The 25039-nt window shown below is 46.9% G+C and overlaps 1 protein-coding gene and 1 long non-coding RNA gene across 2 annotated transcripts in view; one reads left to right on the top strand and one right to left on the bottom strand.

Moving 5' to 3' along the window:
- LOC118915338 (uncharacterized) overlaps positions 1-25039 on the top strand; it is a 175971-nt gene that overhangs the window by 30741 nt on the left and 120191 nt on the right. The window contains exon 2 of the long non-coding RNA XR_005026039.2: positions 11218-11299. This is a non-coding gene — a long non-coding RNA (uncharacterized LOC118915338). The remainder of the gene's footprint in view (positions 1-11217; positions 11300-25039) is intronic.
- Positions 1-25039, bottom strand: part of CACNG2 (calcium voltage-gated channel auxiliary subunit gamma 2) — a 105257-nt gene that overhangs the window by 8243 nt on the left and 71975 nt on the right. The window contains exon 2 of the mRNA XM_036891026.2: positions 1064-1147. Coding sequence (XP_036746921.1) covers positions 1064-1147 — 84 coding nt within the window. The remainder of the gene's footprint in view (positions 1-1063; positions 1148-25039) is intronic.

Genomic DNA, 25039 nt, shown 5'->3' with positions numbered 1-25039 from the left:
AAATCTATAAATTACACTGTGTTCCCTTCCTTTCTTTTCTCAGCCGCCTGGCTGACTTCACGTTCCGTGGGCTTTTCAATGAAACCCAGTTTCCAGGCTGACCCGAGAGTTGGGTTTGATACGAGGAGTAATTATGGAGAGACACAGGGGTAATCCATGTAATAAAATACCTCCTACGTTTTTCATAAAAGTATTCCAGAGGTAATGCTAACCCTCTGCAGCAGGGGCTGGGAGGCAGGCTTCAGCCGGCACCTGGGAGCTGGGGGGGGGGACGCTCCTACGAGGAGAGAAAGTCTTCTCTGGAGGAGCTGCCCGACAATCTCTGGCAGCGCTTTCAACCACTTCTGAGCAGGCGGCTTTGCTGTCCCAGGCATCAAGGACCCTTAGCCCCTCTCCTCGGAATCCCTTTCTCAGAGAATATTTTACCTTGTTAGCCTTTGCTGATTCTTGAGAAAATTTCTTTAGGACTCAAAATGCTTTCTTTTGAAATATATCTCAGGTGGATCTAAAATTGCAACTATTACATCAGGATTAACTTGGACTTGTGGGGAAAGAAAAAAAAAATCTCATTTATTTCAGTTTAAGTTTCAATCTGGCACTGCCTGATGAGTTTCCTTATTGAGTTATTCAAGAAATATTTACTGACCATTTATTATGTGCAGGACACTGGGCTGGGAATATAATAATGAGCATGATAGAATCCCTGGCCCAGCAGAGTTGGCAGGATTGTGAGGGAAATGGTTGCTCAAATAGACAAGGACCTCACTGCATGATAAAGGTGCTGTGCTCTGGGAACCACCTCGGAAGACTTCCTGGAGAAGGTGATGTTTCTGCTGAAACCTGGAGGATAAGTAGGAGTTTACCAGACAAAGAGGGGAGAGAAGGGTGTAACACCCAGAGGGAACATCATGCATAAAGTTTTAGCCTCACAGGAGGGAAGCTCAGCTTTTTCCTGTCTTTTGCTGAGGCAGGCACCTCTAGATAGTCCTGGCCTTCGGAACTCTGAAGTATGGAAGGGCAGGACCCACTACCAGAAGGGAGATAAAAAATTGCATGCACTCACGGAGGAAATATTCTGCTGTGTCAGCTTCATAATCTGCATCCTCTGGGAAGTGATCGATTTGCTTGCAGAGACCTTTGAAGTTCCCTGGAAAACAAGAGGGGCAAGGGCACATGTGACATAGTTTCTGGGGGTTTAGAACCTGCTAGCCTCTTCCTGACTTCTCATGCTTCTGAAGCTGGCTCAGCTCTCTCCCTAGCCCCTGAAAGAAGATATCACTTTGTCTGTTTGGACATCTGCCTGGTGAATCAAAACATATATATCCTCGGTGCTGTGGAGAGGATCTAAGGCCTAAAACTTCAAAACCTAGCCTTCCATGCCTGCAGTGAATCATCTGAGGATTAGCTGAAGCTTGGTGGGCTGCGGAGGTTGGATTCCAGGCTGAGGCCTGCCACAGAGCAGCCTGCTGTACATGGTCCCACACAGTGCACTCACCTCTGTGCCCGAGCTCTGCTGGGGGTCACCCTGCATTTTGCATGTGAGAAGGCAGATTGATTTTGAAAGAAGGCTGACCCCACACTGATGCTGACAAACATCCCCAAAGCCCTTTAGATGAACTTGCAAAGCACTTTCTAATCTACATAGCATGGTATTCACTGTGTACCCAGCCCCCAACAGCTCTGAAATACCCTGAGGTTTGAGCCCCCACTGGGGCCTAGGCCCTCTGCCAGTCTCTTGAGCGAGGACACATTTTGGCTCTACCACAGGCCTGTGAGAAGGATATTATCTCCATTTTACAGATGAAGAAACTGACACTCAGAGAGACTAAATTATCTCGTGGCCAGGAAGTGGAATCAGGGCTCAAACAAAGGCCCTTTGACTAAATAATTTCCTTGGTAATGGCTGAGAAGGTGAGAACCAGCTCAGGTGAAACTCCTAGCCCAGTGCCACAGCAGCACCCCACCCCCACCCCCACCCTGCAACCATCACTAAGTGAATGAGTGGCCTATTTAATTTGATCTTCATAAGAACTGATGTGTAAAATAGAATTGAGAGTTATGTCCGTTTAATGACACCAGAGGCTTTTGTGTGTTGCAGTCACCATTGTATCCCCACCACCAGGGTAGGTATGGCAAATATTGTCTAACTTCCTCTGAATGAACATATAAAACTGTGCTGGAAGAGGCAGCACAGTCAGTGAGAGGCAGGGTCTGTAGCTGCGCTGCCTGGGTCCAGCTCAGGACCACTGAGTTGCCTGCTTCCTCATCTGAAAGTGGAGATCATAGAATTCTTCATAGGTTGCCGTGGGAATTAAATGCATTGACACACAAAAAGTGCTCAGAACAGTACCTGACACATTAGTAAAAGTGCTTGAGGGCAGAGAAATGGACTTTCACTATATTCAGCCATTGACATTTGGGATTTTTCTGTGACAGTAGCTAATATAACCTAATTAACACAGTCCTCAATATATGCTAGCATTTTATTTTTCAGCAGAGTTCTGAGCCTCCATATCCTGTAAAGTAGGTTTTCTTATGTACTATAGATATTAATTAGAAAATTTAAAGCATTATTGCATAGACCTACATATATTATATACACCTGCATATACAGGTGTACTTATATAAAGAAAAGTATTTTAGGTATTTCTAGCTGTTATATGCTATTACAGAGAAGATAAGGTGGTTACCCCCAACCCATTTACTCTCTCTCTACCAAATTCACCCTCTTTTCTGACTTCTGTAAGAAAACAATTCCCCAGGTCACATAGGGACTTCTAGTAACTTTACGGAAGCTTTGTAGGGTCTCAAGAGCACAGCATTCCACTTAAAATGCTCCCATGGGGCAGGTTCTCATCTCTAAAGTGTTCCAGGCAATCCCTGTTCTTGTTCGCCCACCCACCCTTGTTGTCTCCCTGCTTCTCTGCTGTCCCTAGCAGGTCCCTGCTCTGTTCTCATGCATCGTGGTGCATTAACAGGAGGCCTCAACCTCCCTTAGGAGCTTACCCCTCACCCAATCATGCACCCTTCTCTCCTGAGGAGAATCTTTGTATTGGGCTGCTAAGAGGATAAAATATCCTTCCTGTTGTTAAAATTACAAATCAGTGTATTTGAAAATCACTTTGCAAAGCACTTTCATTTTCTCTGAATTCAATCTGACAAATATTTTGTCAGTGCCGACTTGGTGCCAGGCATCTTTATAAGGGATCCGGGCAGGAGGTGAGGCGTGGAGAGAGGCACTGATGGGCCCTGAGGCTCCTCACACATCAAGGATACTCCTTAACCCACACCAAGGGCTTCCAGTGGTGCCTGCATGTTTCTCTTCTAAGGGCCCAATGCTTCATGCTGTGGGCCACGCCTGTGCCTGCTCTCCATTCAGCCTGCTGCTCCTCTGACAGCCTGGGCCTCAGTCACCCTCGGCCTGTTGCCTCCCAGCACAGAATCTGGCACAGAAGAAGGGCTCAAGAAATGCTTGTTGAGAGGTGGTGTGCAATAATAAGCACTCCAGACAATCCTCGTTCAGACCTGGGTATCCAACTGCCTGTCTGATGTCTTCTGGTGGGCGTTTCAAAGGCACTGTGTGCTCAGCAGGTCTGAAAGTAAATTCCTGATGTTTCCCTCAAACCCGGTCCTCTGGGTTGGCTCGCTCAGCAAAGGCCTCCCCTGCTTCCTGTGCAAGCCAGGGCCTAGTCGGCATCGCCCACCTCTCCTCCTCCTGCAGGTTCCATCTGTTATGACCTCCGTCTCAGTATCTCTCAAGCACGTTGATTTCTCTCCACCAAGAGCAACGTCCTCCACCAGGCTGCCATCCTGGCCTCCATGTGTGACTGCAGAAGCCTCCCCAGTGGCCATTTGCTACCTGCTCTTATCCCTCTCTACAGAGTAATCATAATGATCCTTTGAAAATGCAAATCTGATCAAGCCACCTCCAGCTTGAAACCCTCAGCAGCCTCCCAGTGTTCTGAGGGAAAGCTCAGCATCTTAAACAGGGCCGGACCCCAACCTCTGGCCTCACCTCCCCTGTGCTCACACCATCTCCGTCTGCCTTCCTGTATGCTCCCTCTTACCACAGGACCTTTGAACTTGCTGGTCTGGCTGGTCTAACACGTCCTTTGTTGTTCCCTCAACCTCTCTCTGCCCCCTTGCTCCGTGCACCCCTTGGCTGGCTGCTCCGTGTTGGGGGGAGATGTTGAGTCATGAGTGATGCTGGTGGGAATGTTCCGGTAGAGAGAGAATTGGTGACCCCGGGAGAAAAGGGAGCAATACAGGAGCAATGCGAGAAGGGATGAACTCCAGAACGTAGGTGCAAATGTGGTCTCATGTGGGGTGGATGATGGTGCGTCCCCTGTACCAGGAGGGATGGCGACACCTGTGAGTACAGGTGGAGGTGCAGGAAATGAGTAGACAGGGTGGGGCCTTAGGGAGCTTCTCCTCTGGTTGCTCCTATTTTCTTGAAGAAATGGGAAGCAGGATCATTAACTGAGAGTGAGGAAGGGGAGGTGGGGTTGGAGATCTGAGGGAGGGGGAAGGAAGTGAGATTTTCTCCATGCGTGGGAGAAGGCATGGACTAGGCTCAAGTGAGTGTGTGTGTTGGTGGCTTGAAGGTTCCTCTTGAGATTCTGTGCTTTTCTCCAGCCACATTAGGGTGTGGCTGAGTCTAGCTGGAGGGTTGCCTTTAACCAGGCTGGGGGGCTGTGAGATGAATGCAAGAAGGGGAGGTGGAAAGGCAGAGATTATGAAGATGGACCAGACTCTAAGCTGGGTGAAGGGGCAGTGGGAAAGTGTGGGCTCATTGCACTGGAAGTCTAGGGTGGTGGGGTTAAAGAGTTATTGGAGCCGGAAAGGTGGGACATGGGAGTCAAGACTGTGGATGCGAAAGACTGAGGTTGTGGGAGGGGTGTGGTGATTGGTAGCGTTAGGGACAACGCCATGAACTGTGTGGCTCAGGTTGGGTGGAGGTGGGGATGACATCCAAAGTATTTAGCAACTGGGTGGCTCATACAAATTAATATATAGACAAAGCTAAACATTCCCTTTTATTTTCTAAATGCATAAAATATATATCATGAAAGTGCTTACCAAGTTAAAAGGTGAAATGCAAATAATTCATCCAATTAATCTAATATGCCCCAAATCATTGGTTGGTTTTTAGAAATTATTAGTGTGATCTTTTGATGATGAGTCTTTTACAAGCTAAATGATAGCCTTGTCTGGACCACGATTTGACACAGGGAACCATACCAGATGTTCTGACACTTTCCTGTTAGAGTAAGAGTCACTTCATGTCATTGAGTGCAGAATTTTTGCCTACTCTGTCCAATGCCATTCAATTGGAGGACTTCTCTGAGAAAACGGCCCTCCTTCCTGGGCAGCCTGGGCGGCTGGGAGTGATGGTCCTGGGATGGGTAGAGCTGGGTTGCGTGGTGGTGTGGAGGAGGAAGGAGAAACGCTCGGAGCTAGCACTCTCCTGGGCAGTGGTGTGAACACAGCCTGGCCCTGTCACTCAAGGCTGTAGGAAGGTTCTGTTCTTCTCGGGTCCCTCACTACCCTCTGCAGAGCTACATGTGCCTGGGCTGGGCCACATGTAGAGTTGCAGGGCCTGAGGCACAGAGCTCACCCCTCCACCCATGCTTGGAGAGTGGGGAGAGGAGATGGGATCTCAGTCACACCCCAGGAGACACCCCTGCCAGGCCCTCTTCCCTGCACTTGGTGGGGCTGAGTGGTACGACAGAATTTCAGTACTTATTGGCCAGCCAAGTGAGTGGGGCAAGACCACATACCGGGAGGACTGTCTGCCTGACTGTAAATCTCCAAGAGGATGGCAGGAGGAGTGTGGAGAATGAGGCAGTGGGCCAGCACTTACCTCCCTAAAGCATGAGGGGTATGCGGGAGTCGGTGAAGGGCGGCAGTATGGAGTCAGCGTAGAGAAGGCTGGGATGAGTTTCAGAGAGGCAGGGCGGTTAGGGAGGAGGCAGGGAAATGGCCTGGAAGTGGCAGGAAGGGTCCTGCCACCTCTCCACTGTGGGTGATAAGCACCTCCATGTGAGGTGTGGATGTCCTCAGGGGAAAGCCAAGTTCCTGTCACAGCAAGAAGAGGTTGGGAATATGGGGGATTTTACTAACATTGGGACTTAGGGGGCTAGGAAGTTGGAGATTGGGTTGGATTAGAGGGGAAACGGAGCCCTGAGGGACAGATGATTAATAGTGAGGAATGACCCAGGTAAAGTGGGACCCCAGCCACGGCAGGATTGGTCCCAGTGGTGTCTGAGGCTGAAGGTGGCAGTGAGGCTATGAAGATGTCTGAAGTGTGAGGGGTCTCCAGGAGCCCTCAGAGCTCTGTGGCCCTGGACCCAGTTCAACTAAGGACTGTGTTGCTGAGGTTTATGAAGGTGAGGTGGTACCAGTGGCACGCAATGACCTTTGGTGGAGTTTAAATTTGGTAGAACATCTGTGTCGACAGCCATCACTACAGGCAGTGAAGAGCAGTGTGATCTTGTTTTCCCGATGCCAGCCTAGAGTTCTGCTGTATTTCCTACTGGTTGGTGGTCATCAAGCCCAGGAGCTTATATGGCTTCAGGCGTAGATGGATCCAGGTGCCCCCAAATCTGTGTCTCTCTCCATCTCTGATTTTACCCTGGGTTGGCTTCATTTTTTAGGCAGGCTGTCTCCCCAAGGTAGAGACTAAGAGCTGACTAAGTGCCTGGCACTGGGGTGGTGGAGGGAAATATAACCTGATCCCTGCCCTACAGGGCTCACAGTCTGTGGGGAAGGACAGAAAGTACAGAACATTCTAGAATGTAAAGCATCACATACTATATTAGATAGATGTACAAGGCCTTATGGGAGCATAGTTGTTCAGCCAACATTTATGTGTCACTGACTGTATGCCATGCTTTGTGCAACCTGCTGAGGATACAGAGCTAAAAATATACTTTCTGTCCTCACATGCAGTCTCTGGTGGGAGACAGAAAACAGATGCTGCAGTGAAGCAGGATACGTGTTGTAACGAAGCAGAGCGTGTCTGGGAGCACATAGAAGGGGTGCTCATCCAGGCATGTGAGTGTGTGGGTGTTGGCACAGGCCTCCTGAGGTGATAGAGGATGTGGAGCAGGTGGAGAAGGAGGTAGCCAGGGAAAGCAGGTAGGGGTGTGGGTGTATGCTGGGGAGTGATGAGGAAATGGTGGAGGATGAGAGGGGATTCCAGGAAGAGGGACCGGCAAGAGCAGTCAGAGAAGTGCTGGGTACACAGGAGGGCACAGACTGTGGCAGGGGATCAGAGATGGGCCCGCAGAACAGACTTGGGGGTAACAAGGATGCCTGGGGGCAGTGGCGTATTGGACCTAGCTCGCACCAGCTTACTGTTTGTATCGCAGGAGTCTATCATTAGTCTCTTCCGAACTCACATTAGTGGCTTGGGCAAATTCTACTAATCAAGGTCCCCTTTCCCTGCCCAGAGGGCCAGTTGTTAACCATTTACCAGCACACTGCTCGATGAAGGGCAGTCCCTTGTGAGAGGCTGGCTCGTGTACAGGCATGGCATCCTAGCGGGACTGGAGATGTACAGAAGGGCTGATCCCATTTAGAGGGCTGGATGGGTGAGGGTGAGGGCCGGAGATGGTTGGGGAAGGGGCAGGGGCCAGATGCCCAAGAGCTTATGGTCCAAGCTGAACTGAGGAGGGGACATCTCACTGCTCACTCCCCCGACGGGTGTTGACCTCTGGATTGAGAATGTAGGGGAGACTCTCCCACCATGAACTATAAAGGATTATTCTGCCGAGGGGCCCAACAAACATGAAGTCTCTACTGAAAGCCTTCCCCAGAAGGGCAGCGGTCCCATGCCAACCCCAAAGCTGAGTGACTTCAGTCAACCCCTGGCAGAAAGGCCAAGAGCTTGCCTTAGGCTGCCACATCTCTGCCTCCAGGAATTTACCATCTCAGATGAGAAATTTCAGCTTGCAGGTATTAAGTGGTTTAAAAGGAGGTTTCATCAGCTTTGTAAAAAGCACATTAATATCTCACAACACCAACTGCTGTCTCATTTCTTTGAGATACAATAAGCTCTTCACAAACCTGGTCATTAGGAGCTGAGCAGACGCTGTTGTGTTTTCCACATATGCATGAGAAGCAGAAAGAGCAGTGCGGGAGCCAGGAGGGTGCGAGGAAGGAGCTGGCTGAGGCACAGGGAGGAGGTTGTCTAAGTAATTTTTTAAGTGAAGCAAATGAAGGGTTTGGTGGGAGCTGCTTTCTCTGTGTTTTGAACCTGTTCTGCTCCTGGCCTTTTGCTTTGCTGGCAGAGCCCTCCCTGACGGCAGGGGTTCAGGGGGCCTCGGGGTGGGTGGGTGGGTGGTGCCTGGCTCATCCCTTGCTCAGCCCCCAGCCCCCAGCACAGTGCTGGCACCAGCTGTGCTGGAGGGTTTGAAACAACAGCCTGTGTGGCTGTCTGTGAGTTTGCTCATGCACTCAAGTTTTGTTTTCTCTTTCATTCATTCATTCATTCAGTGGATTATTTTGAATGCCTACTGTGTGCTCTGTGCTGTGCAGGCCCTGAGCAGGGTTAGAATGGAGTGAGAAGTCTGGCTGTGCCTGCCTGCCTGCCTTCCTTGAGTCTGCCCCCTCTGTTTGCCTTGAGCCCTCACCTCCCCAAAGTCCTGAGCACAGCAATGGGCCCTTGCTCATGTGACCTCAGTTGTACCCTGGCCCCATTCTTGTCTGCACAGCTGCTTCTTCAGTTCCTTCTATGTGGTTTGGTGGGGAGAAGATCAGACTTCAGACTTGGAAAGATCTGACTTCTAAATCTGCCTCTGTTAGCTCTTATCTGTGTGGCCTGGAGCAAGTTATGTGACCTCTCTGTGCCTCAGTTTCTTTAGCTGTAAAAAAGGGTTATAATCCCTGCCTAATAGGTTAACAGATAACAGAAGTGAAGGCCCCTCCTGTGGTTCCTCACCTACAGCAAGTACTTAATTGAATGTAATTCTTCCTTTCTCTCTTCTTCAAATGATGCCTCTTCTAGAAAGCCTTTCTCAATTGTCCTCAACTACAAAGACCCTTTCCCTCCCCTATGCAGTGCTTCTCAGATTTTAATGGACACAGGAATCACCTGAGATCATGTTAAGCCAGATTCTGACTCGGTGGGTCTAGGGTGGGGCTTGAGACTGCATTTTTTCCAAGCTCCCAGGTGATGTCAATGCTGCAGCATCCCTAGTGCTTTGGATTGAGTAGTGAGGCTTTAGAGCACTTTGTATGTGCTTTGATTATATTCTGTGTTCTAATATTATTTGGGAACAAACAGCTGCAAGTCTGTAAAGCCCCTGAAGGTCTAGAGAGTTCCCTGAAGATCCCATATTTCCCTGCTGGGCATAGAAGCCACAGGGCATAAATATGCAAAGAAGTAAAAAGCTAACCTTTTCAAACAATAAGGCTTCTCTCTCACTTACCAACTTTACATTTCCCTGTATGGCCCCGGAAGATGACTGGTTAGCCAGAGACGGGTAAGATTCCTCAAGGGAGGAACAACCTAAGACAGGCACAGTCACAGGGGGGCCATCAGGTGAGAAATTGGGGATCAACAGAGGTGAGGATTAGAACCTCACCCCCCTGTTCTGAGAGAAATCTTCTGCATACGTGGATGTTTTATTGCCCTTGTCTAGCTTGGATTAACACATAGTCTACAGGCACATACCTGATCATCTACATTTGCTCTCTTACAACACTAAACTATGTTTTCTACCTTTATCTGGTATCTACCTACCACTTCAGCATTTTATTAAAAATAATAATAATAAAGAGAGAAATGTGGTATCCACATATAAATCAAGTATAAAAATCAAGTGAGTATTCATATTTGAACTGACTGTTTAGAGTTCATAATGCATGAGCAAAAGCGAAAGTTTCTGTGATGACTGCCCTTGTACTGTTCACCATGTAACTTATTCAATATGTAAGAATTTGTTCTCCATGTAAGAACTTGTTCGTTATGCTTCAGAAGATTGGAGACTGACGAAAATTAGGCTTAGGGTGGATTAATGATTGTGCATTGAGCATTGACTCCCCTATACAGAATTTTATTGTTGTTAACAACCATTTGATCAATAAATATGAGAGATGCCCTCACAACAACAACAACAACAAAAAGTACACACTTCCAATTGTAAAATAAATAAGTAACCGGAATGTAATGTATAGCATAAGGAATATAGTCAAAATATGGTAACAACTTGGTATGGTGATAGCTGGTACCTAGAATTATCATGTATATAAATGTTAAATCACTGTGTTGTACACCTGAAACTAATGTAATGTAATACTGTGTGTCAACTACCCTTCAATAAAAAATAATTATCTACAAAAAAAAAAAAAAAGATCCCATATTTCCCTTGATTATAAGATGCTTGCATGCATATTTCAATGTTTCTGAAATTGGGATATATCTTATAATTGATGGGTTCATTTACTCTGGTGTGTCTCTTTTCTCCTGAAAAATCATTATTACCCTGATGGTGCTGTCTTATAGTTAATGATAATGACTACATGACAAATGTTTATTGAACGAATGGACAAATCAATGAATGAGTCAGTGTGTGTGTATGTGTGCACACACATGTGTGTGGGCAGGGAGTGTACTACATGTATCCATTCTCCTAAACAGATAAACATTATACCAATGATAATCCCTGAGGCACCATGATCTTTTGGTCTCTCTTATTAAAAGCCTGTTTGACAACCTATATCCCACAACCCAGCAATTTCTTGTAGAAATTTGTTTTGTAGAAATGCTTGCATGTGTGCGTGAGGAGATGTGTATGAGAATGTTCAAAACAGCTCGGCTTGTAATAGCAAAACACTGGGGACAACTCACATTTCTTCTCTCAGAAGCATGATAATGCCTTGGAGTATATGAATATGATGGGAGAGTTTGCAGCTGTGCAATGAGTGGATTACAGCTCCACATGTCAACACAGGTGAATTCCACAAATATAGTATTAAACAAAAAAAAAATCAAGCTGTGGAAAAATACATAAGGAACAATTCCATTTTCACAAAATTAAAAACTTGTACATGTTAGAATAGCCTTTTATGTGTATTTAATATTAAACACATTGTTTTAGGAAGGCAATTTGTTGAACCCTTGATGCTTGCACACTGCAGGTGCTCTCTAAATATCTATAGAATAATAGGACAAGTGAGTGAATTGACAGGTGTCTCAACTTCTTTGTTCAGGATGAAGTTTGCAACTGTTCAGTGGCAGCTGTGGCTGTGAACACAGGAAGGCGGGGTCTCGGCTGAGAATGAGCGTTAAGGGGTAAGTCAGCCTTGGACAAAGGAACAAGGAAGGAAGAATGGGCTGGTGGCTCTGACCTCAGACAGGAAGAATGGAATGGATCCCAGTGGAGATAAGCGATCCACATTGTCGGGGCTTAGATATCGTTGGGGAGGCCCCTAGAGATGGCGTTCAGAGCCCTGCACTGGGGGCTGCTCTTACTGGCTGGGGGATTGACAGGGGCTGACTTCACCAGACTGAGAACATGGAAGGATCTGCGTTTGCAACTTCAAGGCCTCTTCACCACAGCTCGGTTCCCCCACCCACCCTCATAATGTTGACACTGGAGCAGGCCCCCAGCGACAGGAAAACCTCAGGCCCACTTCACACCACAATGTGGCTGAAAGTCTGTTCCTGATGAGGTTAAGGACCCTCTGCACAGGTAATGAGCCAACTTAGAACATACTCCATGAAGTAGAACTATATAGGTTTGGGTGTTTTTCTAGGCCATGAAGGAAGCTTCCTCAAATACAGTTCAATTGGTTCAACTCTTACTACTAGAGAGGCACCAAAGTTCCCTGGTTAGCCTCAGAGTCTGGAGGTCGGCTACCTGGGTTTGTATCCCAGTTATGCCACTGAATCTCTCTGGACCTTAGTCTTCTCATCTGTTAAATGGGGAGACATAAAGACCTGTCTCATAAGGTTGTGAGAATTGCATAAAGCACAGCATTGAGAGGGCTTAGCACAGTGCCTGGCACCTAGTAGGTGATGGATGGGGCACAGATGCACCACACACAGACCCTGCTCTCAAGAAGCTCACAGACTAGTCAGAGAGAATGACGGTTACACTCTGATGGGTTAAGGGAGGCATGCCTAGGAAGTTCGGAAACCTGATACACATAAATCCTACAAAACTGGACTGTTCAAATGATTCTGTTGATCCCAGAGCCCCAGGAGTGGGCAGATAATGAATAAATACTGTCATGTGCCAAGAGCTCTGCGTTTATCTTGAGAAGCCTTGTGGTCTAGTGGAAAGATGGCTGTGGCACTTATCAAGAGGGTTTGTGTTTGAGTTCTCTTTCTGCCATTTATTAACCATGTGTTAATAAATAAAACCATATCTTAATAAATAAAAATTGTTTACTTTTCAACTCATTCAGTATTTCTTCTAGTCCTCAAAATTTGCTGAGTGCCTACTAGGTATAGTGTTGAGCTGGGTGGGCACCATGATAGAGAGGGGATCAATACAGCAGGATTCCTGTCCCTAAGAATTGAGTCTAGGAGGCCCTGGGACAAATTATTAACTTAATATGACCCAGAGGGAAGCAACACTTGGGCAGGGATGGTGATGGCTGGTCCCTTACACAAACTGCCACAAGCCAGGCACTGGGCACTTTACATTTAGTCCTCCAAAAAACTTTTATTATTATCTCCACTTTAAAGGTGTGAAAATGGAGGCACAGAGAGGTGAAGGAAGGCATCTAGGGATTCACTGCCAGTGTGAGTGAAGGAGCTGGGATTTGACCCCAGGCAGTAGGGTTCTGTCAGTGTGCAGTTTTGTACAGCAGAGCACCGGATGCTGGGGGGTGAATGGGAGGATGCATGGCTCACCTGGGTGATGGCGGGTTGTTAGGAAGGCTTCCTAGAAGAAGGCCCATCTCAGATGAGCCACAAAGGGTAAGTAGAGATTGACAGATTAAAGGGAAGGCAGGGGGCTGCTGGGGAGAAGAGCAAGGGTTAACCAGAGAGGGGGGATGGGATCCTGAGGCCAAGAGCCTTGGTGTGTCTGAAGGGCAGATGGTTGGGCTGCAGATAAGCATGTGTGTGTGTGTGTGAACACTCAGGAGAGAGAGTAGCTGTGGCCAGGTTGTTCAGGGCATAATAAGCTATTCAAAGTATGAATTTAGCGATGGGGAGGCACGGAGGAGCTTTCAGCAGAGGGTCACTGTCACCAGACCTGTGCTTCAAGCTGATGGTCCTGGCGGCCACGTGGGGAATGGAGTGGAGAAGCAAGGCTGGAGGCCATGAGCCTGGGTGGAGCCACCAGGACTCTTGCCTGGGCCACAGTAACAGGACTAGTTCAGGTGTGAGGTGGGGGTGGCTCAGGCAGGGTGGGGATGGAAAGAAGTAAATGAATATAGAAGTCAGTTGAGATCTATTTATCTGTAAAATTGGGGAAGTGGGCCAGTCCTGTTTCCCTGATTGTGTCATTGAATAGATCAAATGAGAGCTAATAAACCCACTTGGTAAATTGCAAAACCCTTGCAGAGGGTGCAGGCTGATTAGCACAGGCATCCTTTAGTGAATGAGACTGGACTAGACATACAGCTCTCCTTCCATAGACATGCTAACCTGTCTCTGGACAGATGGCTACTTTGAACTCACAAGTTGCACAGCCCTGGGCAAGTCACTGCCCCTGTCTAAGCCTCTATCTTCCTCTTTATAAAATGAGGGTAAGGTTGTTGTAAACATAAACAAGATAATGTATGAAAAACTTACTATTTGCCTGCCACACATTAAATGCTAGGGAAATAAACATCTCTGCAGAGATAGAATTACTGAGAGAAGTTGCCACTGATCCAGACTACTCCATGCACTAAGACCATGGGTCTCAGCTGCCAGCACATGTCCCACCAGCACTGTCATCTGAGGGACACCCCTTCTTGCTGACATTTCATGAATCCTCTATGGAGTGAGAAAATGCTAGTGGCTTTTCCTGCTTTGCAAAATCCACTGTAGTTTTCTAACCACTCATCTCCCCCAACCCCTTTCATTTTCATCTGCTTAGGCACATTGAGCTTCACAGCAGAGATCCAGGCCAGAGTGGTCAGATGCCGTCTAAACCACTGACCCATGAGGATGGAAACATTTCATGGGACGAGGATGCGTAGGACTGGGGATGCCCATCTAACTACACTCTTTTTTCCAAGCCAAACACACTCTGCTGCTCAGAAATCTTCAAGGCTTCATTGCCTGCAGCACAGGGCAGGCATCTTAAGGACAGACATTCCCAGCCGTGTCCAGGTAGACCCAAAGCTTGCCACCTTACCTGCTCTGCCTCTCCTCTCCTAGCTATGCCCATTTTACTGCAGAGGGAGAGCTAGGAGCTCTGGGTGGGAATGTACAGGCAGGGCTGGGGGTCAGTGAGGTGCCTCAGGGCCAAATTTAAGGAGGTGCTACTCTCAGGGGTATGCAGACACAGTGACACCTCCTTCAGTTCTGCACTCAGTCTTGCCCGGCCTTGTGTAGGAGAGGACAGGTCAGGCTGGTGCCTGGGTGAGGGTTGTGGTTTTCAGAGCTGCCTCCCAAGGTAGTGAGCTACCTGTCACTGGAGGGGTTCAAGCAGTAGGTGGTTGGCTGACTCTTAGGGGTGCCATGAGAGCATTTCTGTAATAGCTGGGCATGCCTTCCATCTGCTGGAAGCTAGGATTTAAGGATTCTCCCCTGATTGTGCAGCTCAGAGCTGCCGCTCCTCCTTTCACCTCCACTCTTACCTCCAAGATCACTCATTGGGCAATTAACCACAGGCTGCCTTGTGACAGCTCTTGTACTGCTGTCTTGTTATTTCAAATTTCATGAGTTATGTATCATTTTCCTAACAGCATTCCACATGCATCGAGGCCAGGGATTGAACCACACACTTCTGTTCTCTCTCTCAATGGGTATAGAAGACTCCAATATTTATTAAAAATCTTTTTTGTGCTAATACTTTACATCTCACTTGATTGTATATCACATCAACCCCTTGGGTAGGGTCTATTAATGAGCCCATTCTATAGATGAAAAATGGGAGGCTCACAGAGCTCGATAAATATTAGCTACTTTTTTAAAAAATAGAAATTCATGCTGAGGCTATAGGAATGCCTGGATGTGTAGCCTTGGGCTAGTTGCTTAACTGCTTTGGGCCTCAGTTTCCTGACTGTAAAATGGGATAATAACATTGCCTCTTTCACAGGGTCTTATCAGGGTTAAATAAGTTAATATACACATAAAACTGTTAGAACATGCATGTTGTGAGCTTTCACTATGCATTATCTATTATTAAATATTATTGTTGTCATTGTTATCAGAAGAGTGGTAGGCCTTGTCATATCTAGAAAAAAGAATGATCAGAATGTGAGTCATAATATTTCCAGGTGTTTGAAAAGATCTGGACCCGTCATCCAGGTGAGAAAACAGGCCAGTCACCTCAGAGCTTCTGATTTCCTCTGAACTGTCCATCCCCCCAGGAGAGAGAATTCTGCCCAGAAGCCATTTGCAGAAATGGAAACGTGGGTCTCTCATGAGTCTAATTGACAGGGATCAGTTCCTTAGAACTTGATTGCTTTTGGGGAAAGTGCAGAGACATCCTGAAACTACAAAGCTGAGGGCAAGACTTGGCTTTAATATTTAAAATATTAAGTATTGATTAATTAATTGATTAAAAACATGTTGCCAGTCTTCTCTGTGCTAGGTACTCTGCTAGGGAAGCAGATAAGGATGAAAAAAAATCAGGATTGTTGCTCCGAAGCCGTCATAATCTGGGGAGTGGTGTGCCGGGAGGACAGAGGGGTGGACCCTCTGAGCCCCAGTCCCCCAAAGGCAGCCTCTGTTCAGAGAGGAGCAGATGGACAGCTCGACTGCCTTCTGCCTCTCCACCACAATTCCCCGGAGGAAAGGGGTTTTTAAAGGTTGAGGAAAATTACTGAGAGAAGTTGCCGCTGATCCAGACGGCTCGACGAGGACACAGGTCAGAAGGGAGGCGGAGTTGGCTATGCCAGTCACCGGGTGTGCATGCAAGAGATAGAGGCAAGCTTGGGAAGGGTGGTGGGCACCCCCCAGGCCTCTGCCACCAGAAGGCTCTGGGAGGACCTACCCTGCCGGTGCCCCTGGCTCCAGGTTGGCTACTGCGAGCAGCACTTTGGGTGCTGTTGGGAAGGCAAACACTGTTTGCATTTCTGTCACTTAAAACAATGTGTTGTTGTGACACTCTGGAATCTGAAGATAAATGTTTAATAAAAGGATTCAATTTGATATGATGTCAGAATTTAATTAGCTCCAAAAGGCACAGAAGGCTTTGCTCAGGGTCTGGTGTTTGTGGATAGCTAGCTGCACTGAGGGACTGCACGCCTGTGGGCTGGGGCCTCCCTGCCTTGAGACCTGCAGTCTGTAGGTTCTGGCTCAAGGACACTGCTTTCAGCAGCTCTGGAAGAGGTGGTGGGAGGGGCCCAGCCCAATCTGTGCTTGGAAATCTGCATTTGCTAGGATTGGAGCTGTTTGTGTGACTATAAAAGGGTGCAAATGAACCTAACCTGAGGCTCAAGGCGATGGTCCCCGGTCAGTGAGGACTCCTCAGAGGAGACCAACATTGGGTAGGGGAACTGTCTTTGAGCCCACTTGGCACTGCCCTGAGGGGCACTGAAGATAAACATTGCTGGAAACGGGTAAACAGTTGTGTTTTCGACCTCGGCTAGGGCTGATGTTCCCCAGGTATGTACCTATATAGCTACTCTGGCTGTCACATATGGGCAGGTAAAATGACTGTAGTCCAAGCACCCTCAAATTCCCCTTCTCTCCACTGCACTGGCCACGCTGGACCCTCCTCCAGGATCTCCTGGCACCCTGGTCCCTCCCCCCAGCAACTACAGATCTTCCTTGATTTACGATGTGTTTTGTCCTGGTAAGCCCCTGGTAAGCTGTAAAACCTTTTGAGTCGAGAATGCATTTAATGCACTCAACCTACCAAACATCATAGCTTAGCTTTGCTTACCTTAAATGTGCTCAGAACACTTATGTTAGCCTACAGTTGGGCAAAATCATCTAGCCCCAGATGCCTGGCACATAAGAGGTGCCTATTTTATAATAAAGTGCTAAATATCTCATGTAATTTAATAAATCCTATACTGAAATGAAAGCCAGAATGGGTATATGGGAACAGGCTGTTTGTAAGTGTATTGGTTGTTTGCTCTGTGGGGTGGCTGACTGGGACCTGCAGTTTGCTGCCCTGCCCAGCATCATGAGAGAGTACCTTCCTGCATGTCACCAGTCCAAGAAAAAGTCAAAATGCAAAATCCCAAGTACGGTTCCTCCTGAATGCCGATTGCTTTCACACCATTGTAAAGTCGAACCATCTTAGTAAGGGACTGCTTGTAAAGGGTTGGAGGCTGACACAGGTGCCTCCAGGATGCTGCTCTGACACTATGGCCAGCATCCATTCCGCCAGGTCAGGGCCCAGGCCTCAGCAGATGTGAAATATGCTGACTATTACCCCAGTTCCAGCCTGTAAAAATGACAGTAGTCTGGGAGGCAAGAGGGTGCAGACCTAAGAGCATGAGTTTGGAGTCAGACCCCTCCAGAATTCAGGAGCCTCAGTGCTGCCTGCTATGAGCTATGTTAATACTCTGAGCCTCCTCTGTAAGTGGGATTAATGGCACCTACGTCAAAATGTTGTTGTGAAGATCAAAGAACATAAATAATGTGGGTGGTTCCAGGGTGTAATAGTCAGCACTTTTGATTCAGACTCCAGCAATCCAAGTTCAAGAATCAGTGGGATGCTTTTAAAGGATGTAGAATAGAGTTTAAGAGTACAATATCTGGAGCAGACAGTCTAGTTTCAAATCTCTGCTCTACCACTTAACTAATCATGACTTTGGGCAAGAAATGTCACCACACTGTCTCAGTTTCCTTGTCTGGCAAATGATAATAAATATCTACTGGGTTGTTGGAAGGACACATAAGCTAATAGACTAAGGAGTATATTTGGTGCAGAGAGGTATTCAATACATGTTAGCTGTTACTATATTATTATATAAGATGCCTGGCACATAAGAGGTACTAATAAATGGTAGCAACTACAGCCATTTTGAGAATGGTCCTTACAAGTAGTCCTCATTGCCCTTATCATCCAGTTTTCCAATCTGCTTTTTGTCCCCCAAACCTTATAACTTCTTGAAGAGAGAAGGCCACCTTGTGGGGATTCCTCTTCCCTCATCTCTCCCAACTGGCCAGTATCTGCCTGGTTATTTGGCTAGCCATGTCCTCCCCCGGGGCATGCATGTCCGAGAATGCCCTCTCCAGGTCTCCTCAGTCCTCATTTCCCCAAATGTACCACCTCTGCCACCCTCCAGGCTCTGCCACCACTTAGTACGTGCCCAGTACATTTTAATTCAATGAATGAATAAAGGGACCTGTCCAAGAAAGCCTTTTGTCCTAAACTTAGGAGAGGATGCTTTTTACCAACTATTTACCAGCTGCAGACATTTTTCATCAGTTAGACATGCCTGTTTCAATTAATACTGTAATTTCCAAAGTGTGTTTTGCTGATGCCAGCCCAAGAGAGCCTAGTAGGGGAAAACACCATAATGGGATTCCATTGCCAAATAAGTTTGGGAAATGCTGGGCTAAATAAGGTTAAACAGATTTCCTTACTATAGGGCTTTTCAGAGCCTTTGCTATGTTAATTGCGTTGTCAAGCTCTAATGTAAGAATATAGTACACAATCCTTCCAAAAATTCATTTCACTGCAGACTGTGCCTTTCATCTCACAAGACTAGATTCTTTGGATCATCCTTTGGGAAACACTGCAGTAAATGAATCTTGGATTTCACACCTGTACTTTGATGTAGCACAGAGGGTAAGGAAAAAGTAGGGTACAAAGATTTCAACACCTTTTTTTTTTCCTTGAGTGCTAGCATGGGAAGCATTTTTACACATTCCGACAACATCCCCTTGCCTCTGCTGTGCCGCGGTGTTGTTCGACCCTGCCGAGGACTCCTGCCTCCTGCTGTGCCCTTTCCCCTTGGTGCCTACCCCTCTGTTGCTTGGTTTTCTTCCTGCCCAGTTTCAGACTCCTTTTCAAGCTCCTCTTCCTCTGATTATCTTGGAAGTCTGGTGTCCTCGGGGTTTTCCCCTTGGGCCTCTTCTCTTTTCATTCTGTATGAGTTCCTTGGGGAATCTCATCTTGTGGCTTCAGTTTTCATCCACATATTGACGGTCCACAGGGCTTTTTCTCCAACTCAGTCCTGTCTTTTTGCTCCCGACATCATGGTGCACTGGTGTCCTCCCATAAACATCTCATGGATATATGACCCTCAGCCTGATCTGATTGTCTGCTTTCTCCACAGGCCCTCTTCCCAGAGGCCTTTTTTAATAGACCATACTGTCACCTAGCCTGTTTCTCAAGCTGCAGATCTGGGAATCGTCCTTGATTTCTTCCTCTCCATCCCCACTCCTTTCTAATTGCCGATTCTTTAACATGTCTTGAACCACCCAGTCCAGACCACTACCAACTTTCTCTGCGTTATTATAATACCCCCCAACTGCCCCACTTCCCTCTTATCCACAGCCAATCCGCCCTCTGCTCTGTAGCCACTGTGATTTGCAAAAGGTGAAATCTGGCCGTCTGCCTCTCTGCGTAAAGACCCTGGATGACTCCCCTTTCCCTCAGGAAAGGCTCCAGACTCTTGGGCCAGGCCCACAGGATCCATCACAGTCTGACTGCTGCTTAACTCTGCAGCCTTGTTGCTTTTCAGGAGCTGCCCTCCAGCCATCCTGGGGTGCCCTTACTCCCACTGTCCACCGTGCTTGCTCCTGTCTCAGACTTTCACATGCTTTCTGCCTGTACTTCCTTCTCCACTTCCCTACAACTTCCTCCTATCTGCCCACCCCCTGGATGCCTTTGATTGGTGTTTAGCCTTCAGTTAATGATAATTTCCTCTAGGAAGTCTTCCTTGAAATTTGCTCTTTCCCCCAATCACCCAAAAGATGGCCGGCCCCTCTTGCGATTCCCTCAGCACTCCATGCTCACCCATTCTGTAGCAATTCAACACTACATTGAGAGGGCATGTTGGCCTGTTTCCTTGCCTCTCTCCTCCACTGGAGTGTAAGCCTCTTAAAGAGCTGCTGTGTTTACCATCACATCCTCAGGCAACAGTAGTGTGCCCACCTTCTCAGGTCTCCTGACAAGCCCATATACCGTCTCAGCTCCTGCCAGAGAGCAGGCAGGATGGTGAGAGCAACAAGGAGGCAAAACTAAGACGCCACAATCAATTTTGCTGGGTTAGTGTAGCTACTGAAAGGCTTGTGGAGGGAAGAGATTGCAACTATTGACTCATATGAGGTTTGGGGTTTTTTGTGGTTTGCAGTGATCCATTTGCCCATTACCAGCTGTGATGTGGAATTGGCAGCACTGACCTATGGCCCAGACCTACTGCACGGGAGGGAGGGAGCTTCAGGCTTGGAGGCAGAACCAATTTCTCCTCTTCTAGCTCCTCTTGTACCTTGCCTCCCTTCTTAAGCAGTGCTGGACTGGCAGCAAGGCCTTTGTCACCAGGCACTGTGACCCCATTCACTTCCTGTCTCCCTCAGTAGAGGATGCTCACTGTTGAAGCAAGAATTATATATGTTTTATTCACAATATATCCCTTCCACCCATCAAGGGTCTTGGCTTTACCTGGTGCTTAGTGAATGTCTGGGCAATGAATGAATTGAACAAGTGTGTTTGCAGCCATATGCCCACTACAGTATGTAAAGCCCCATCTGACTGGTAGGGAGGGAAAAGCCCCATCTGACTGGTAGGGAGGGAAAGTATATTCCCAAAGTTTGGTGTGGTTGGCTGGAGAATCACAGAGAGAAGACCAGTGGGCATACTGCATGAATTGCCACCCAGTGTAGACTTCTTATGTATCTGTAAGTACTCTGCTGACCAGGCCACGCCTGATTTGGTCTGGGCAGATTGCTATACCTGACTGCCACTCCCCGCATTCATTCTGCTCCAGCCATATTGGCTTCCTACTTTGTCCTTCAACGCACCAAGCAGGCTTCCCCCTCAGAGCTTTTGCACCTGGGGCTCTTTGCCTGCAGTGCTGTAGCCCTGCATCTACATGGCTGCCTCTCTCTGAGCAAAAATCACCTGACCATCATCCTCTGTTCCCTTAGTTGGACTTCTTTTTCTTCTTCATTTTTTCATCACTAGGTGATGGCCAATCACATTTTTATTTGCTCCTGTGTTTTTTTGTGTCATTTGAATGGAAGATCCACAAGGACAGGGCTTTGCTGTGTTAACTCTTGTGGCCCCAGTGTAACAAATAGTGCTTGTGGCGCATAGCAGGTACTCAATAAAGACGTGTGGATTACATGAATAAATCTTCTGCATGCTGTGATTTGGCCCTCTGCTTTCTAAAGAAAATTTTCACACTAGGTATCTATTAAAAAAAAAAAAAGACCTTACTGGTGTACTTCCTTTAAAGGTAAGAAAGTGTGTTGATGTTCATTCCCCTGTTTATTCCTCACAATTACTTAGGCTATTTTCATATCCCATTTTCCTAGTCCAGGGCTCAGAAAAACAGTCATTTGCCCCAGAGACTCTAAATCTGGTATCTCTTGACTGACAATGTCCAGGAATTACTTAACCTCTTGTTGCCTTGGTTTCCTCATCTGTGATATGGAATAGTAAAAGTATGTGCCTCACAGTTGCTGTGAAAGAGTTAATTTGGTTAAGTGCCTAGAGAAGTGCCTGGCACATACTTAGAACTCTTTAAATGCTAGTTATTATTGTTGAGTCATTTTAATATTGAATTGTTATTGAAATCCTCCCTTATTAGAATTCTATCCTTGATGTTCTGATATATTTTTCATGCAGTTGCCTTATAGGTAAGATTTATATGAAGGAGTTGTCTTTTACCATTGAGCTTTATCCTGGTAATCCTGCACCATATAGAGTAGGGACATATGATTCGCTGGATTTTGTTGTCTCTAGTTGTTTATGTTGCTCTGTCTTCCCAATGAGAATGTATCTCCCTGAAGATAGGAGAGAGTATTGCTGATAGAGGTCTGGATGAAGCTTTATTGTTTTTCCTTTCTCATTTCAGTCCTTCAGGAATTGATTTTTGCTGTATGGCATGAGGTAGGGATTGAGATATATATTGTTCCCATGTGGATATCCAATTGGTACCACCCCATTATGTCCTGCTTGTTTGGCTCATCAGTTATTTCCTACTTGGACTGTCATCTCTCTGCTCAGGGTGTATTTCAATTTCCCATGTTCTTCAAAGTACAATTAAAATCCCTCCTCCTTCCTGAAGTGTTTCCTAACTAATTCATTGTTCATTTGCTGCACCATGATTTATTTATTTTCTACTCTGTGTCAGGCATTGTGCTAGGCACTGGGGATGCTAGGCACTGGGAGACAGTGAATGAATTGGAGCCATCCCTGCACTCAAGACAGTCACAGGCTAGTGGGGGACACAGACATTGACAAAGTTATGGTGCATGTGGAAGGTATTGAAAGAAGAGGTTCTGAGCATCCTGGAGATGTGGAACTGGGACATAACCCAGTCTAGCATTCAATGAAGAACCCCTCCTGAGCAACCTGTGTTGAAGAGGAGACCTGAGGGTGACTAGGAACTAGCAAGGCAGAGAATATATCCTTTATGTTCAGTCTTTTAGAGCATTGGTATATTTACTACTTTTGCTTCATGTTTCATGCCTTAACTTTTATCCAGATGGGGGTTTCTTGGGAACTAGGAGCAGAAACTATTAAAAAAATTATTACAGAGCCTAGCATAGGGCTGAAAGCAAAGTAGGTACTCAATATAAGGTAGTTGACATAGGTAGGATTATTGTATCAATCTAGCCATGTTGAAAGTGCTGTCATCTGGAGAGCTGCCCAGAGGAGGAACCTGAGGGATGGGACATGCATAGGTTTTTGGAAACAGACAGACCTGGTGTGAACCTTGGCTGTGTTACCTACCAGCTGTTCATGTTGAGCCACTTACCCAATCCATTTGAGTCTAACCAGGGTTAGTGTTAGGGTTAGGTTTTTGATAAGGTGTATGGAGAGGATAGGGTTATGGTTAGAGTTAGGGTCTGGGTTTAATGTTAGGGTGAGTACGAGATTGAGGTTTAGTGTTATGGTGAGGTGTGGGTGATGGTGATGGTGAGGCTGAGGGGTTAGGGTCAGGGGCCAGGGCATAAAAATTCATACCCAAAAAAGATGTATAATTATATCTGTTTCACAGGCTTATTATGAAGATCAAAGAAAAAAAATCAGTGTAAAATCCCTATCCCTGATATCTAGTAGTAGGTGCTTAATAAAACAGCAGTCTTTTTACCCCTCCTAATTCAAAAGGCAATAGGTGTGTGGGATGCATTTGGGTCTGGGGACCAGACAGTCCAAGGTTTGAACTCTTCATCACCTCTCTGCTTCATCTTTCTAAGCCCAGTTGTTCACCTGTAGAATGGTATTCATCTGCTTTTGAGGATTTCTGAGAAGATTAGTTGAGATAATTTATGATGAGCATCTGCCACATTCTAGGGTCTGGTGACTGTTAGCCATCAATCTAAAACTTAGAAATCCTACATGTTTCAGCTGCTTGCCAAGAGTTTAAGCATGAAGGAAGTGTCTACCTGGCCATAGTAGTTGACCAATAAACACATGCTGAATGACTGGCTCTGATTTTATGTGACCAAAGCCATCCTAGGTAGAGGTAGAGGGCAGAGAGGAGGGGCAAGAAGTGAATTCTGAGTTGTGTGCTGCTGACACCTGGCAGCTCCAGGATGGGTTCCAGGACTGGGTGCAGGACATTGCCAGCCTTTCCTCTGTGGCTTCTCTCCCTTGGGTCTTGGAAGGACCGACCTCCCCTTTCTTCCCAAAGAGGAGCCTGCTGCCATATGGCCACATCTTCAGCTGGGCTGGAATCTGGATGGAACCCAGAGGGGAGCAGCCAAGCGTGCCTGCAGGGGCGCCGTGGAGGCAGCTGCTCCTCTGTCACCTCCCAGGCTGCAGAGGCTGCCCCACTTTGCTGCCAGCTCTGCTCCCTGCCCTCCCACCACGGACTGGCTTTCCCCTTCCTGGGGAGGCAGATGGCAGCTATATGCGCTTGGTCTCCCTCCCTCTCTCTGCCTTCCTGGTGGCCCCCGGGGCTTGCCCATCCCTGCTCCTGACAGCCACAGAGAATGAAAAGGACATGATTAAGCAAGAGCGGTTACTGGCAGTGGATGTGGCTGCTATCCCTGGCCTGTCTTTCACTTTTGAAAGGAGGAGGGAAACCATAGAATAAGAGATGGAGATAAAACTTGGAAAAAAGTTCAGGAAATTTACTCTTGGTGAGTGCCTGCCACATGCCTGGCACTTTCCACAAAGGTCTTTTAAAATTCTCACAGCCACCTTGTGAGGCAATTCCTCACAGGTTATTATTCCCATCAGATGAGGAAACTGAGGCCCAGAAAGGTTACTAAGGGGTTGCTCGAGATCAGGCAGTGGCTACACGGCAGAGCCAGGATTTAAATTCAGTTCTGTCAGGCCCCCAATTCCATGCTCATTTCACTGCAGTAGGGTTTCTTGGACTTGGGTAGTATAGGAGTGTATTAAGTGAATAGAATTCTCATGGCTCTGCAGGATGAAAGATTTTTAAAAACATATTTCTAGGTACAAATTTTTATGCTCACAGCATAAGAGTTTACAGCTCTTATACAACTATAAAATAGAAACAAAATTACCAAGGAAATTACAATACTAATCAAATTCAAATCAGCAACACTGATTTAATGTGATGGATGATGTTGTATGGCTGGAGCCTCTTTTGAGTTCATTATGCCTTGTCCAACATGTAGCACGTGATCATGCTACCAATGCTTTCATTTTGAATTTTCTCAAGACCCTCATACACGAAGACCACCTCAGTGTCGTTTGACTGCAGTTCACAGGAGCCCATCATTCACACTTGCTTCTGTTGTTTTCTCATTAGTCTGGGACACTTAAGGCAGAAAATTTCCTGCCTACTGATACTGCTTTGTAAAATCAAA

The sequence above is a fragment of the Manis pentadactyla genome, chromosome 10 (genome assembly GCF_030020395.1).
Source record: "Manis pentadactyla isolate mManPen7 chromosome 10, mManPen7.hap1, whole genome shotgun sequence".
NCBI classification, from domain to species: Eukaryota; Metazoa; Chordata; class Mammalia; order Pholidota; family Manidae; genus Manis; species Manis pentadactyla.
This window is presented reverse-complemented; position numbering and strand designations above follow the sequence as displayed.